The sequence below is a fragment of the Octopus bimaculoides genome, chromosome 14, assembly GCF_001194135.2.
Source record: "Octopus bimaculoides isolate UCB-OBI-ISO-001 chromosome 14, ASM119413v2, whole genome shotgun sequence".
Taxonomy (NCBI): domain Eukaryota; kingdom Metazoa; phylum Mollusca; class Cephalopoda; order Octopoda; family Octopodidae; genus Octopus; species Octopus bimaculoides.
In genome coordinates, this window is record NC_068994.1 from 14898460 (window position 1) to 14916901 (window position 18442).

An 18442-nucleotide genomic window follows, 5' to 3' on the forward strand; every position below is an offset into this window, starting at 1 on the left:
TTTTTTTTTTGTAACAATCAACAATTGTAAAAATGGCTCATTGAATGTATATGTGCAAATATATTTAGTGTTTGTTTACATCTGATTTTACGTGCAGGTTACAGGGTGTATATGAGAAGGGAGCGCTTAGTGTTGCACCCGCCCACCCACTCCCGACCCCCCCACTTGCAAATTAGATTGAATGCTAAAAATAGAAAGCAGGTAGCTACATTTAGCTATGTTGCTGACTATGACAAGTAGAGGCTGATTGATATTCAGTCTGACAAGTAATGGCAGTGTTTGATCAACTGGTCATTTTAGCCCCTAGATCAATCAATCATTTTGCATCTTAACCACTTTGGATGCTGATATATTCATTTGACTGACAGATTCATAGATTTTAAAGTAACCAGTTTGCAATCAGTGGTTTGACACTTTTGATACCAACCTGCCCAAGACTGCCGCCCTGGTTTTGTGATATAAAGTGCTTGTTTTCACCCTTTAGTATTCAAGCCTGCCATATGAGGCCAAAATATTCTTATTTATGTTCAAACTGGCCAGATCAGGCCTCTCACACCTACCCTACAATGTCACTTTAAAAATAAACAATCGCATCATTGAAATCTCAGAGCTACAAGATAATGTATGATAAATCCAAAACTGCGTGAATAAATAAGCATTAACATCTGACAGAGCAATCTGAAAGCTAAAGGGTTAAAATGATCTAAATAAAAAGTCTTTCATCAAAATTTCATGTTAAATCGTGTTCCAAACACCAGGTTTGACAAAGTTCATCATCATCATTTAACGTCCGCTTTCCATGCTAGCATGGGTTGGACGATTTGACTGAGGACTGGTGAACCAGATGGCTACACCAGGCTCCAATCTGATTTGGCAGAGTTTCTACAGCTGGATGCCCTTCCTAACGCCAACCACTCCGAGAGTGTAGTGGGTGCTTTTACATGTCACCCGCACGAAGGCCAGTCAGGCGGTACTGGCAACGGCCACATTTTACTAAATTCTTCATCATTTTCAAAATTGATTAAAACAAAGGCGGTGTATTTCTACAGAAACATGGTAACGAAAGGGTTAAATTAGCTATTCAGAAAATACCACTTGAGCATAACAACTAAGTTTAAAGATATCAAGTAAAAAGTCAAAAGCAGAGGTGAATTACAATTTCAAAGCTAACATTATCCAGCAATGTTAGCATAGCTTCATTACTAAAATGTTATTCTCTAAAATCAGAAAAGCAAAATAAGTTCACCTCATTCACTTAAACAGCCAAGTTGAATATTCTTTATCAGATAATTAGCAAGATATGCTACCATGAAATATCTTAGAAAATCCCTGAGTGATCTGAAAGCTATAATTTTAAGGTTGGCATTTGCTACAACACCCCCAAGAGGTTGCAGGTGTAAATCCTGACCTGGGAGAATAAGGTGAAAAGAGAAAGAGAAAAACAAAAAAGTAGTAAACCCTTTAGGTTAAAAAAGCCACCAAAATAACTTTATCCTCTACCAAATAATTCAAACCTCAACACGATCATCATCATCATCATCATTATCAACACCATCATGGTTTGTTTTATATCTATTTTTGCAACAATGTTGGAGTAGAACATCAGGATTAGCTTTCTCTAACTAGTTTCTTTGTTTTTGTTTTACTCCTTACATGCAACCAGCCCAAACTACCCAATTTTTTTTTATATTTTATATCTTTCTTAGTGTAAATTCTACTTTGATTGCTATCTGCTGCTAACTTGTAGTCTCTTTTAACATTTTCATTTTCTCTTCTCAACAATCAGAAAGACGTATTTAGTTCACCTATATACATGGGTCAAAGAATGTAATGATACAGGCTGTGTTATAAAGTGCCTATATATTTTCACTCAAACCCAAATGTTATAAACACACGCTCTCTATCCTATCCACTTTCTAGCTAGTAAAATGAAGGTGCAATGTTAACTAACTAAATAAAACATTATGCTAGCTATTCATGATAGACAGGTCATGTTATTTAACATGTTTGCTCATGTAACTATTTAATTTAACCTAGACAAAAGATGACTGCCAAATACTACATCAAGCATGTTCTAATACTGTTAATTTCTTACAAAGACAGCAAGCAGACAAAATCATAAGAGCACCAGAAAAAAAATGTATTCTTGTATTTGTTCTAGATTTTTACATTTTGGGATCAAATCCTGTTTTGGTCAACTTTGCCATTCATCCCCTCTGGAGTCAAAAAAATAAGTAACAGTCAAATACTGAAATCATTGGCATTGATTACTCACCCACTCCTCAAAATTACTAACCTTGTGTCTAAATTAGAAATGATTATTAATTTCTTACAAAAGATACTTCAAAATAGTTCTTTCTAAGCTGTGCTGAAGTTCATTCATATCTTTAATCCTTTAGCATTCAGATAACTGTCAAATGCAATGCTTATTTATTCATATTGTTTCAAATTAATCCTGCATTATCTTGTGGTTCTGAGATTTCAATGATGTAATTTCTTAATATCAGAATAACCTTGTAGGGTAGGTGTGAGAGGCTGGATATAGCCAGTTTGAACATAAAAGAATATTAGGGGTGGAAATGGCCAGCTTAAATGCTAAAGAGTTAAACCTTTTGTTAACATATGCTGCCTTTGTTACAATGAATTTTTTAATAATTAAAGAATTTAGTAAAATAACCCTAATTATTAAGCTGGAGCCTGGAACATCATCATCATTTAACGTCCGCTTTCCATGTTAGCATGAGTTGGACGATTTGACTGAGGACTGGTGAAACCGGATGGCAGCACCAGCCTCCAATCTGATTTGGCAGAGTTTCTACAGCTGGATGCCCTTCCTAACACCAACCACTCAAAGAGTGTAGTGGGTGCTTTTATGTGCCACTGGCACGAAGGCCAGTCAGGAGGTACTGGCAATGGCCATGCTCGAAATGGTGTATTTTACGTGCCAACTGCACAGGAGCCAGTCCAGCGGTACTGGCAACGAACTCACTCGAATGTCTTTTCACATGCCACTGGCACAAGTGCCAGGAAGGCGACGTTGGTAACGGTCAGCATAAAATTTTGATGGAAGACTATAATTTAGACCACTTTAAAACAGTAAGTTTATGTCACAGAACTTGGGGCGGTCACAAGTAGGTTGGTATCAAAAGGTTTAAGCTTCTAGTTTTGTTTGTCATGCATTTACAGTCCTCAGTACAATGCTGTGTATGACCTAAGTTATGTGAGACAGCATTATTCCTCACCTGAGATCAATGTACGCAATCAACTCTGTTTCCCCCCATAACAAGAAGATTTATTAACTGATTGTGTCTCAGTTTGAACCACTTTAACATATACAAATATGCTGGAGGTAAAGACAAAGAATGTGTAACAAAGGGTTATAACTTCCATATAAGTGAAAAGCAATGTAAAACCGTACAGACTGAACACCATAAACAATGCTGAGTTAATATTATAACAAAGGAGCCAAGTGTTGTTACCATATAAATTATGTTTGTCTACCAAAAAACATAGCCCACAACAAAAAAAACACAGCCCACAACAAAAACAACTGTTGCTAAAGTTATGCCATGAGTTGTACACTCAATAAGCACAATAAGGTAGGCAAATAACTTTTTCATAGGAAAATAACGATATAGCAGAACGTATTCATTATATTGACTTTTCTAAACCATGTTTTTTGTAAGATAAAAAAAAAAAAAAATGTGGAAAAAAAAAAGAAAAAAGAAAAGTAACAGTTGATCTTGAAATGCACTATCTTACTTGATATCAATGAAAAACTATGACTAAGTGCAACTTCACAAGGTAGTAAAAGTTAAAAGAAAGAAAAGGAAAAAAATCAAAAGCTACTGGCTGGCTAAGATTGGCATGACTGATAACATTTGAACAACTATTTTTATCTGAGCTTACATGAATACAAATTAATTCAATGCAGCTTTTTTGAGGTGAACAAACTATCAAAAAAAAAAAAAAAAAAAAAAAAAAAAATTCTGTGTAGAGAGTTAATAGTCACTTATATTGTTTGAAAATAATGTTTACCATCACAAAAATAGCAAATGATGTAGGGACTGCTGAAGTCCAGCAGTTGACAGATTTGATAAATCACTCCCAAGACAAACTGACAAACATAATTTATATGGGTAACAGTACTGTATACATGATTGATCCACTTGGCTTCTTTGTTATGATATTAAATCAGTTTTGTTTATGGTGTAACAGCTATAATAGGTGGGGGGGGGATCTAAAGCAAAAACTCTGAAGAACAAAATGAAAACAAAAAAAAAAACATTGTTTTTCTTTTTAGCAGTACTTGGTAGCTTCTTGCACCATTTCTCAACAGAATAAAATGTTATATAGTAAGTAAGTATGTTATATATTGTTATATAAGTAAATTTATTTATAAGCATATCAATTTCAGTGACAGTCACCTTGGCTTCTGATCAAAACTAATGAATATTAGTAAATTAATATTCATTACAGTATGATAAAACTGTAATTAGATTACACTTATAAAATTACTTACAATGCACAAGCCATCAGACAGACTTTTCAGATGAACATAAATTTAAATTAGATAAACTAACTTAACCTCTTGTGGGAAACGGAGTCACTTTAACAAAGAACTGTTTAACAATGTAGCTCTTTTCATTTCCCATCCACAAAACCTCAAATAGCTTCACACTCAACCTAGCAGTACTAAATGTGTTTTTGTTCCATTTATTGACTACTACTACTACTACTACTACTACTACATACCCCTCATACACTTACATCAGACTTGTCCAACAAGGCAAGAGGATAAGAAATGCTACATTACTAATGAAACATTTACAAAAACAAAGTAATCTGATGGCTGTTGCTATTGTCAGATCAGGCCTCATTGATTAAACTTATCAATCAAAGGTGTTCAATTTGCGACCAGTCCCCATCTTTTCATATACCAGGACTATATTGTTTAATGTATGCTTGTTTAAGACAATGCTATTATATTTAAGACAACAAGGTTTGGTTCAAGGAAAATTTGATTGCTATTTCTAGCATAGAAGCTTCTTCGTTGGCTTGCTGAATGGAATTTGAATGTCAAGCTAGTTAGATTTTCCGGAATGCTTTGCAACAGCCATTTTAATATGATTTGTTACGAATATTAAATTATGTTGATTGAAAACCAAAACCACAATTTCTGCTAGGCCAGAAATGTCACAAGGGCACAGAGACAACAGGTGGACGAGTGTACTTGTTGAACAGTATCATCCATTGAGAGGTCACAGCTCTCATAATATTAACTTGTGGTTAGAACATCACAGGAAAGAATTGCAAGATGAATTCTTCATGCTGAGCCGAGCAGCAGGAGACCTAGGGGTACATCAAGAGCAAGATGGTTATATAATATCTGTAGTCACAGTTTGTTGTGCTTGAGAATCCAGCAGGAGATGAGGTTGTTTCTGATAGGATCCTACGGAGATGCTAGACGACTCTACTCTCACAACTCCCAAGAATAGTGGGCAGAGAAGATGAATGAATGTAGAGATACTTAGCAACATCATCATCATCATCATCGTTTAACGTCCGCTTTCCCTGCTAGCATGGGTTGGACGATTTGACTGAGGACTGGTGAACCAGATGGCTACACCAGACTCCAATCTGATTTGGCAGAGTTTCTACAGTTGGATGCCCTTCCTAATGCCAACCACTCCGAGAGTGTAGTGGGTACTTTTACGTGCCACCGGCACCAAGGCCAGTCAGACAGTACTGGCAACGGCCACGCTCAAAATGGTGTATTTTATGTGCCACCTGCACAAGAGCCAGTCCAGTGGCACTGGCAACGATCTCACTCGAATGACTTTTCACGTGCCACCGGCACAAGTGCCAGGAAGGCGATGCTGGTAACGATCACATTATGAAAATAAGAGCAAAAGTAGAAAAAGAAGTACAGAATATATTAAAAAAAATAAAAACACAAAAACAAGGGCTCCTATAATTATCTCAGTTTCTTGGAAATCATCGTTAAGTAAATGATATATGCTAGAGGAAACAAACAGGCAATAATTGTATATTTTAAAAACTGCATCAAGTGAATGCAGAAAAATCTTGTTTCCTTACTAGTACATATATTCTTGGATAACATTCCTACTGCTCTGAATGTCTGACTGTTCTGAGAGAGAATACAATTCACCGATACAAATGAATGCACAGATAAATAAATTTTTGCTTATAGATAAGTTCATGGTGGTGGTGATAATAATAATGGTTTCAAATTTGGGGACAAAGTCAGCAATTTCAGGGGAGGGAGTAAGTTGATTACATTGACCCCATTGCTCTACTGGTACTTATTTATCAACCCCGAAAGGGATGAAGGGCAAAGTCAACCCGCAGCGGCATTTGAATTTAGAATGTAAAGACGGACAAAATGCCACTAAACATTTTGCCTGCCATGCATACAATTCTGCCAGCTAGTCAATAATAATAATAATGATGATAAAAAAATGAAATAAAGACATGATGAAAAGAAAAGAAGGAAAGTAGTGCCCATGATCCTTTTGCAGGACCATCAAAACTGGTGGAAAGGCTGGAGCTATCCTCAAACCAGCAACCTGACCCAAATACTTACAACAGAGGAACTAATTAGCAAATATCCAAAGAATCAAAATTTAGCAACATCTATTGATGGAGTGTTATCTTAATTATGCAGTTAATATTGACAGAGATTCGTTGCAAATATTAAAAAAAAAAAAAAATTTTCTTTCAAGTGAGTTTTCTTCATACACTTAACAATTTAGATGTAGTAAATTGAGTAAAAGAATAACAGTGACTAAATTATATTTTGAGGCTAAACCAATGTCATGTATCTAATTTCAACCAAATAAAGTGCTTTCATTTTTGCAAAATTATTCCTTCATTTCTGCCAAACACTCTCAGATCTGCTGTGCAGAAGTCATCAGCAAAGTAACAATAGTCACCAAAATTGCAAATGCGCTCAAATGTAATGTAGTAAGTGGTACACAAGAAAGAAAAAAAATTCAACAAAGTTAAAAGGATTTTGTTTCCTTTAAAACTTATTTTTCTCATATTTTTGAAAGAAACTTCTTTTTTTTTTTCCCTATGAATACAAATAGCTGCTATTAAAAGGCCTGGACTGGAGTGAATTAACTGCTGTTATTATAAAGAATGTTGGAAAGAAGCAAAAAAAAAAAAAAAAAAAAAAAAAAAAGAAATCCAAAGATTATGTTACTGATGAAATGATAGTGCAATAAACCACAAAAGGCCAAGTTTGATCTCAATCCTATAGCATCCAGCAAAATTACCAGCATCACTGTCAAAGAAATACCATTTTATCATTGACATCACTGTTTTATTGTTCACTTTTCCATACTTAAATAGGTCAGATAGAGTTTATTGAAGCAAATTTCCTATGGCTGGATGCCCTACCTTCACCTGTTTTCAAGCGAGGTAATATTTCCCCCATGCTTAGGCATGTTCTCACAAAGCATTTGTTTCAAATTTTAGCACAAAGCCAGCAAGTTTGGTGGATGGGGTAAGTTGATTACATCAACTCCTATGCTCAACTGGTATTTATTCTATTGACCCTCAAAAGGATGAAAGGCAAAGTCAATCCTGGTAGCATTAGAATGGACAAAATGCAATTAAGCATTTTGCCTGATGCGCTAACCATTCTGCCAGCTTGCTGCTTTATGTTCTCACAAAAAATTTTGGAAATGAATTACATGCTTGTATGACAGCGACACTAATTTACAACTATGTCAAGACAAAGAAGTACAAACTCACACACACACATAATATTTTTATTTGTGCTGTTAAATGTTTTAATTCTTTCTGTTTTCCTCGCATACTGTTATCTTGGTGCGCTACGGTGGATTAATTTAAGACTTAGCTCTTATTTCTAGCAGGTAGATGCTCGTTAAGCATCATTACGCTTCGTGCAAATTTATAATTCATAGCTATTTAATGCTACTGCACCTGCGATCCACCTATGTCACTGCTGGTGATATCATCAATTTTAAAATTTATCCACAGATGATATGACATCTGATTTCAAATCTCAGTGTTTGAATGTTTCATTTGTATATATATATATATATATATATATATATATATACACACAATGGTGCTGGTCAGCTTGGGACCACAGTAGAAGATACTTGCCTAAGGTGCCAAACAACTAGGTGGTTGAGAAGCAAACTGAACTACACAGACATTTTGTGCCTATACTTGTCATATTTGAATAGCTGTTATTGTTAGTGTTGTTCAAGTGCATTAGCTACAGAGGACTAAGAACTACATCATCTAACATCTTTTTTTCTTCTAAAATGCTAAGATGACATTTGGTCGATATTTATTTGCAGCTCATAAACAAGGGATGCATTTGCATTGTCACCACATCAAAAGCACCCATACCAGAGCCATGTTAACAGAACTCGTGCTAGAAGCATCCATACCAGTGCACTCTATAAAGAGGTTGGTGTTAGGAAGGGCATCCAGCCATAGGAACCATGCCAAAACAGACGACTGGTGTTTTGTGCAGCCATCTGGCTTGCCAGCTCCTGTTGAACCATCCAACTGATGCCAGCATGAAGAATGGTCATTAAATGATGAGGAGGAGGATGATACTCATTTTATTTTTATAGTTAGACACCCATTGTACTTAAACATGAAGATTTTTCTTCTCCAGATAGCTTAAATGGGATGGCAGAAATGTGAATTTAATTGAGTATTGTAACTGTATTAAGAGGTGTAATTGCAGCTTGTCTATTTTACAGAGCTGTAAACAGTAAATTCAAATTATCTATGTATCAATGTTAAACGGTTTAACATCTTCAGAGAGAGAGAGAGAGAGAGAGAGAGAGAGAGAGAGAGAGAGAGAGAGAGAGAGAGAGAGAGAGAGAGAGAGAGAGTGAGAAATTGGAACATTTAAAAAGACAAAAAAAAACCCCAAAAAATAATTTAATTTACCTCCATCATCAATCAAACGCATCTGTATAAGGGCCGGATCTTCATTATGTGCTTCAAGTACAGTATCGTCTGTGACAGCCAAAGTCTGCAAAACAAACAAACAGTAATTCCATCAAAACCACAATTATTCATGAATACGGCATTTATCATTCACAGAAACTATAAATACGACAAACAGGCAATCCTCCCTGGGAAGAATAAAGTTTCTAAATGTTCAGAGAAATTCAAAGGATTGCTTTGATCCAGTGATAAAATGCCTGTCATGTTTACAGGAGATGTGGGTTCAAGTCACATGGGAAACTTTCTTTTTTCTATCCAAAGGGTTTTTTTTTTTTTAAATATTTACACACTTCTATTTATAGGTTTATTTGCTTTGAAATCTACTGTTCCAAAAATAAAAAATTATAAATAACACAGTTAGTGAAAAAAGAAAATGGTTACACTAATACATTAATTAGAGTAACTGAAAAAAAAACGGTTTAATACTTTAAATGCAATCCATATTTAAAAAAAAAAAACATGATAAAAATACAAACTCAAATCTTTTTTTTGTTTTTTTTATAAGTTAGATGTTGATGAGGTGTAATGCTCATGAGGTGTGCAGGCCCACCCTGACTGGTGAAATTAATGCAGCTGATACCAGCTTGAACATCTGCAAGTAAATATGTACAGGAAAAATATAGAGTGTGGTGGGGAATAGGAGTCCGGTCTAAGAGCTTTCAACAGAATGAACAGAACCAAGGGCCAGGTGGTGAAGTTACACCATGCAGCATGTTGGGTTTTCTTCTATTTGTTTTCTCATTGGGCTCCCTATTGAGACCAACACACCTCAGACTGCTTCTGCCTAGTTCTATAATACTAATTTCTTGTTTTAACCCTTTTGTTACCAACCCGGCTGAAACCGGCTCTGGCTCTGAGTACAAATGTCTTGTTTTCATAAGTTTTGAATTAAAACCTTCCACCAAACTTTAGTCACAATTTATGTTCCTAATACTAGCTTAATGATAACTAAGTTAGTTTACCGAATTCTTTGTTATGTTTAAAGTAATTGAAAGAAACACAGAGCATCTCAAAATAAATACAGTAACGAAAGGGTTAAAGTAATCTAGATTAAAACTTTCCATCGAAATTTCACAATAAATTATGTTCCAAACACTAGTTTAATAATGACAGAGTTATTATACTAAATTTTCATTAATTTCAAAATGAATTGAAACAAAAGTAGTGTATTTCAAAAGAAATATGGTAATGGAAGGTTTAAATTATACATAATGTAAATATAATTCTAAACAAATTTACTGAATATATTATATGCACCAGCATGGAGATCTATATTAATTTACCATAATTGTTTGAGCTATACAATATTTTGTAGCTCAAAGAATGGTTTCAAATTTTGGCACCAGGTCAAGAATTTTGAGGTAGAGGATAAGCCAATTACATTGACCCCAGTACTCAACTAGTACTTATTTTATCAACCCCAAAAGGATAAAAGGTAAAGTCAACCATGGTAGAGCGTGAACTCAGAATGTAAATGCTGTGGAGCATTTTTCCTGGCATGCAAACGACTCTGCCAGCTCACTGCCTTATGTATCTCAAATATAACAATAATAATCCAGTCCAGTGTTGCAAGATAACAAAAGCACTTTTTTTTTTTTTCATACAGTAGTCACTAATTACAGTAGTGAATTTTTGGAACCCACCTCACAGTACCTAATTAAATAGATATGAATGTCGCCATTGTTTTTATCAAAGGCAAAGAGCAGCACTAGTATCAAGATGTCATCTATCAACACTGAATCATACTACAATACTCCAACAATCTTCCCAGTTATGACTCTTAGAAACACACACAAACACACACACATATCTAGGTACATATAATATACATAGGTGCAGCCATAGCTTGTGTAGTAAGAAGTTTGTTTCTTTTGTACATGGTTCTGAGTTCAGTCCAGCTGTGTGGCACTTTGGGTAAGTGCCTTCTACTATAGCCTCAGGCTGACCAAAGCCTTCTGAGTGAATTTGGTAAGCTGAAACTGAAAGAAGACTGTCATATATGTGCAGGCATCTGTTCCCCACCAGCTTTTAACAACTGGTTAATTTTAACAAACAACATCATTTTTTAGCCAATATTTAAATTAACTTTGTTGCATCTATTAACTCTGTTTTATTTTTTTTGGGGAATTCACTGAAAAAAATTCTTGTTAAACCTTCTCAAAACTAAAATTTAATAATTAAAACAAATTTTTGCTATTAAAGTGTATATTCTTTTTTTCAAATCACAAACAGCATATGATTTCATAAAATCAGCAATATCCATCATAACTATATTTTTAAATCAGCCAAATTAAAGTAAACATGCACACATGAAATATGATACAGCTTCACAAATAAACTATTCTGAGATGAAAAAACTTCAGTAGTGGAGATTATCCACATGATTACAATTTAAAATCTAAAAACAAACAAAATGATTTCTGCAAGCAGATCAAGTCTTTAAAACCAACTCACTGAAAAGTAATGAGCATGTTTCAGGCTTATTAAACCTCAGCAGCAAAGCATATTCTACTCAGCAGGTAAGACTAAGAGTGATGATACACACAGACACACAAAAGGAATATCATGATGCCGATTAAGAAAATCAACAACCTACAAGATTTTGGATGTATATATTATGTAAGTTTGTATTCCAAAATTGAACTTTATCACATGAAGGTATGTGTGTGCGCACGCATACACACACACACACACACACATATTCAGTTCACTTTCAATTTTGTTCAAGTACATGATGTTGATAAGTCACAAAAATGACAAAACACCGATGTCCATCACTCCTGAAGGAGATTTGGAGTGAGTTGTCTCACCTGTCTTAACACCTGGCACTTTGAGGCAGTCATCTCCACTGCATGAAATCACAGCCTAACAGAAATATTAAATATAAATTACATACAATTGTTTCGATTCTTACCCATAATACAATTATAAAAAGCTATTGTTTGTGGGCAAGAAACTCTTCAGTGTAATCTTTTATATATTGGGTATTTAACAGTGGAGCAAGTGAAAGATTGGATGTTTTCATCCTTATTTTCCTTATATCTATAACAGATTTGACATTTTATTAGTAAAACTTTATAAACTAGTCCAAAAGAAAGTCACAAGTATGTCCCACTTCATCTGACTAAGCCATGAAAAAGGAAGACTAAAAATAGGTTTGTGTACCTGATGATGGTAAGTTTGTTCATTTTTGTAATGTAATTAATTCTTCTAAATTTGCAAAGGGTGGGTTAATATTTATTATGTACCTTGAGCACATAATAATTACAGCATTGTAATAGATGTGTATCTCAGACTTTGTACAACAATATTGCGGAGAAATATAAAGCAAATGAGAGTCCAGTCTAACTGTACAACACTGTTTTAAAGAAATTCCACAATACATATTTACCATTCAGCCTACCCTGTTTACTCATCATTAAAAATAAATACAAATTAAATAGTGTTGGCCAGGCCTTTGTTTAGATGTCTATAGATTTTCATCAAGGTATTGAAAGAAATATCCATTTCTAAAAACATAGTGACTTGTCAAACTACAAATAGCATCTTTTTCTTTTCATAAGTATTAAGAAAAAAATCTTCACACACCTGTCTCATATAAACATACACAAGCATTAGTCTTTAAACAAATGCACTAAATCTCGATGTGAAGAGAAAGTCATAATTCTATTTCATATAACATATCAAATCAAAGTTACAGATATATGTGCATAAACACACACACACACACATACATATATATTTGTGTATTAAGGCTACCATTGGTTTCAAGTTAAGCCTTCAACAATTATCAAGCCTATCTCCTGGAACATTGTCGTCCATCTCAATTTTGGATTAAAACACAAAAAGTCAAAATGGAGACAAACACCAATGTTCCATGTGATAGGCTTGCTAATTGTTGAGGGCTTCCCTAACATGAAACCAATGGTAGCCTTAATACACAAATGAATCTTTATCCACCCATGCAGTGTTGAGTACTAATTCTCATTGTTCAATATTTACACACATACATATCTATATCTATATATATATATATATATGGGAGAATTTACGAAAAAAACAACAACAGACGAGGACAGGTGGTGTAAACAACAAAAGGATGTATTAGTTTAATGCTCGGGAATAAAGAAAGTCTTTAACGTTTCGAGCTACGCTCTTCAACAGAAAGAAATAAGGAGAAAAAAAATATAAATGTAGTGGTCAGCGATCTATCATGGCATATATATATATATATATATATATATATATATCTGGACTAGGACTAAAAAGACTGGTTACCTGGTTTCCATGGCATATAGGTGACCGAGATCAAAATATTCCCTATCAACAGGATGCAGGTCTGTTGCAGAGTTGAAGGCAAGGAACTTTGATGTTAATTACATCAACCACAGTACTTGACTGGCGCTATATTCTATTGACCCTCCCTTTCTTCTCCCCACCAATGAGATGAAAGACAAAGTTGACCTTGGCAGGATCTGAACTCAAAATATAAAGAGCTGGAGGAAATGTTGCTCAGCATTTTATTTGAAGTGTGAAACGATTCTGCTCGCTTGCCACCTTTTATATAACATAACAAATGCATTTTTCTTAATTTAATGATTCAAATTTTGAAATTCATCTTATGAAGTTTGTCTTTTGATTCCAAACTAATTTAGTGTCTCCTACTATACATACAGTCAAGTTGGTCTGCATATACACACACACGACTACAAATATACAAAATTAATAAACAAAGGACATATAAGACAAAATATTTAATGATTTTCCCGTGATAACTAATTAGTTTATCTATGTAGTAAACATGCAAGTAAATCTATCAGAAGAGACATAACATTTTAAAATTCACCAGCAAAGCAGTGAGTTTATATCATACAACTAACTTATGTGATAATTTAAAATGCCTTTGCTAGTAATATTTATGATATTGTTACCTTTATTTGTTTCAGTCTTTGGACAGCTGCCATGCTGGAGCACTGCATTGAAAAGTCTAATCAAACAAATTACACCTCTGTGTTTAATTTCTTAAAGTCTGATACTTATTCTATCTATCACTTTTTGTTAAACTGCTAAGTTCTGGGAATGTAAACAAACCAACATCAGTTGTCAAGTATTGGTGGGGACAAACACAAATATATATGTATAAAACACATGCATGCAAACACACACATATTGCACATATGCACACGCTGGCTTCTTCCTGTTTTTATCTACTTAATTCACTCACAAGGCTTTGATTGACTGCGGTTATAGTAGAAAGCACTTGCCCAAGGTACTATGCAGTGAGGTTGAACCCGGAACCATGTGGTTGAGAAGCAAACTTCTTATTTCTTTATTGCCCACAAGGGGCTAAACATAGAGGGGACGAACAAGGACAGACAAAGGGATTAAGTCGATTACATCGACGCCAATACGCAACTGGTACTTAATTTATCGACTCCGAAAGGATAAAAGGCAAAGTCGACCTCAGCAGAATTTGAACTCAGAACGTAATGGCAGACGAAATACCGCTAAGCATTTCGCCCGGCGTGCTAACGTTTCTGCCAGCTCACCACCTTCTTACCACACACCCATGCTTGTGCTTGTTGTTAGGCATTTAATTCAGGGCTTTGTTTTTGTTGAATAATTGAAATCAATGACTGTCAACAATTACTTTGCCGAACAGATATACGATGACTGACAATGCTACAGAACTAGACTACTGGTTCAAAGTTCATGGGTTCATGTTTGAGCAATTAGTATAGTATGTTTACAGAAGAGTCTAGACAAAATGGTCTAATTTGGTGTCAGGATATAATTTAGCTGTACCATAGTGGCTAAATGATTGTGGTTCACCACCATCGGATCAAAATGCTATATATACCATTAAGTTATTACTTCATTAAGTAAGTTGGACAACAGGTACTCTTTTCTATTCTGTGGTCTGAAAGGATATCTAACCTTAAAAACACCAGCTCTTCCAAGTATATGTCTAAACTTGCAGAACTATACAATTCTTGTGAGTACAGAGAAGTTCTGGGATGTAAACAAACCAGCACCAGTTGTCAAGTGGTGGTGGTGATGGTGGGCACAAGCATAAACATATACATGTATATATATACTATACATAGAAACACACACACACACACACCATCAACATTGTTTTAATGTCCACTTTTCCATGTCCAAATGGGTCAGACAGAATTTGTTGAGGCAGATATTCTAGAGCTGGATGCCCTTCTTGTTGCCAACTTTTTTCCCTATGACCAGACATGTTTTCACAGAAGATTCAAAATGATGGACACCACTTGCCAGTTGATACTTGTTTATAACTATCATGTGACATCCAGGCAAGCAGACAGCAACTCACACACACACACACGTTCGTGTGCAGCAGGCTTCTTCCAGTTTCTGCCTACGAAATCGATTCACAAACCTTTGCTAAGCCAGGGACTTTAGTAGAATACCCAAGGTGCTGCATAGCGAGACTGAATTACACCAGTAAATATTTAAGTACACCTACACATTTATAAGCCTATTTCTTTTCAAAGCTGATTTTCCTGATTACATAATGATCCATGAATTTTCAGAAGATATTTGAGATAAAACAATACTTTCTGTTATGAATTAACCTGCAAAATTATTCCCAGTCTCCTGTTGAACATTTCTCATAAAGTTGCAGATGTGGCTGTGCACTTAAGAAAACTGCTTCCCAACCATAGAGCCTTGGCACAGCACCTTTGGCAAGAGTCTTCTGCTATAGCCCTGGGTTAACCAAAGCTTTGTGAATGAATTTGGTAGATAAACATTGAAAGAAGCCTGTCATTTACATAGATGCATACATGCATCTATGAGTGCGCATGCACATGTGTCTTTGTTATTTCTTTATTGCCCACAAGGGGCTAAACATAGAGGGGACAAACAAGGACAGACAAAGGGATTAAGTTGATTACATCGACCCCCAGTGCATAACTGGTACTTAATTTATCGACCCCAAAAGGATGAAAGGCAAAGTCAACCTCGGTGAAAGTTGAACTCAGAACGTAACGGCAGACAAAATACCACTATGCATTTCGCCCGGCGTGCTAATGTTTCTGCCAGCTCGCCGCCCCATGTGTCTTTGTGCTGGTGCTTATCTCTTGTCACCACTTGACATCCAATGTTGATTTGTTTACATCTGTGCCCATAACTTAGTGGTTTAGCAAAAGAGATTGACAATAAAAACCAAGCTTAAAAATAAATACTGGGGTCAGTTTATTCTACTAAATGCATCAAGGCAGTGAGTGCTCCAGCATGGTCATGGTCCAATGACTTAGACAAGTAAAAGCTGAAGAGAGAGAAATAGTGAATCTAAATAAATGTTGAGACCATTGATCTTTCCTAATGAAAATGTCAAAATGAAGCATGACAGGAAATGGAAATCTCAAAAATTGATAAGGAAGATTTCTTTGAAGGCCTACTCTTTGCTCTTTTTCAGGGCCCCTAGTGTTATTTACACACACACCCACCCTTCTCATACACACAATTCCTTATTCTAGCAAGCGACCCACATTACATTTGTTTTGTGAATCCTTGCTACATCTGGCAGTATCTGACTTTCAGGAAGTTATAATTTCTTTTCAGACTTAGCAGCATTGTGTGATTGCATACATAGAAAAGGAAGAAAAACGACCTTAAGACTTCACAAACATAGCACTTTAAATAGTTAATAGACAAAACAAATGTATATATTGCTAAACCAGGACAAACTAAGTTAAGAATTACAAAGATAAGACAAAAAAAATATAAATATATAAAATATATAAAAAAAAAAGACAATGTTGTGAAGGAAAAAACATTGAAAATAAACTGTATGTCATTTACAATCTTAACATGTTTTAGCTGGAGAAGGCAAAAACTGTGTTAGGGAAGAAAATGTTGACGAGATTTACATGTGTGTGTGTGTTAAAAAGCCTTAGCTTATAAAATTATAACAATGATTAAAGATGAATCAAGAAATATAAGTTATAGTTATTTTAATTAAAAATAAACAAAACAATTTCCCTGAATGAAAAGTACTACAAAGGAAAAAGAAAGTTAGATACAAAGATAAAGTTTTTGGACATATATTAATTTAATAAGTATTTTGATTAATTTTGGCTGTGTGGTTAAGAAGTTTGTTTTACAGTCTTACTATACAGCATCTTGGAAAAAATCTATTATAGTGCCAGGCCAACCAATGCCTTGTGATTGAATATGGTAGATGGAAACTGTGAGGAAGCCTGCCATGTTCATTTATGTATTTGTGTGTGTATGTGCATGCATCTGTTTACACACCCATCACATGAAAAGTGGTGTTGGTTAATTTACATCCCATAACATAGCAGTTCAGCAAAAAGGGATTAATAGAATAAACCCCACAGTTAGAATATGTGCTAGAGTCAATTTGTTTCCGCTAAACCCTTTAACCCCTTAGCATTCAGATTAGTCTTTCAATTGTAATGCTTATTTATTCACATCATTTTGAATTAATCATGCTTTGTCTCGTAGCTTCAAGATATCTCTCTGCCTAAGCAAAATTGATACTGGTATTGGTGCTACTCAAAAAGCTCTGGTGAGGTTCCACATGAAAAGCAGCTAATATACCCTGTGGGGGTGATCGGTGTTAGGAAGAGCATCTAGCCATAGAAACTGTGCCAGAACAGACAATGGAGCCTGGCGTGGCTCCTGGCCTTACCAGCTCCAATCAAATCACCCAACCCATGCCAGCATGAAAAACAAATGATGATGATATGCGTGCATGCGCACGCATGTATGTGTTACTGTCTCCTTGCCTTACATCACATGATAGTTGTAAACGAGTGCACTGTCAAACAACTGCCTTCAATTCCAATATTTTGCAAAAATATGTCTAGTCAGAGACAGGTAAAGGTTGGTGACAGCAAGAGCATCCAGCTATAGAAAAATCTGCTTCAGCAAATAGTTTCCAACACATGCAAGCATGGAAAAGTGGACATTAAAACAATGATGGTAATGACAGTGAATCTGATGAAACAAGATCAAATTAGAAATACTCTCTTTTCTCTCTCTTTTACGTCATTTTGACTGCGGCCATGCTGGAGCACCGCCTTTAGTCGAGCACAAATCGACCCCAGGACTTATTCTTTGTAAGCCTAGTACTTATTCTATCGGTTTCTTTTGCCAAACCGCTAAGTTATGGGGACGTAAACACACCAGCATTGGTTGTCAAGTGATGTTTGGGGTAACAAACACAGACACACAAACACACACACATATATATATACATATATACAACGGGCTTCTTTCAGTTTCCGTCTACCAAATCCACTCACAAGGCTTTGGTCGGCCAAGGCTATAGTAGAAGACACTTGCCCAAGGTGCCACACAGTGGGACTGAACCCAGAACCATGTGGTTGGTAAGCAGCAAGCTACTTACCAC

General features: G+C 35.3%; 1 protein-coding gene across 1 annotated transcript in view; it reads right to left on the reverse strand.

Moving 5' to 3' along the window:
- Positions 1–1353: 1353 nt before the first annotated feature.
- Positions 1354–18442, reverse strand: part of LOC106876362 (probable JmjC domain-containing histone demethylation protein 2C) — a 204204-nt gene continuing 187115 nt past the window's right edge. Inside the window, exons 5-6 of the mRNA XM_052973026.1 lie at positions 8946–9052; positions 1354–1408 (exon numbers count right to left, since the gene is read on the reverse strand). Coding sequence (XP_052828986.1) covers positions 1354–1408; positions 8946–9052 — 162 coding nt within the window. The remainder of the gene's footprint in view (positions 1409–8945; positions 9053–18442) is intronic.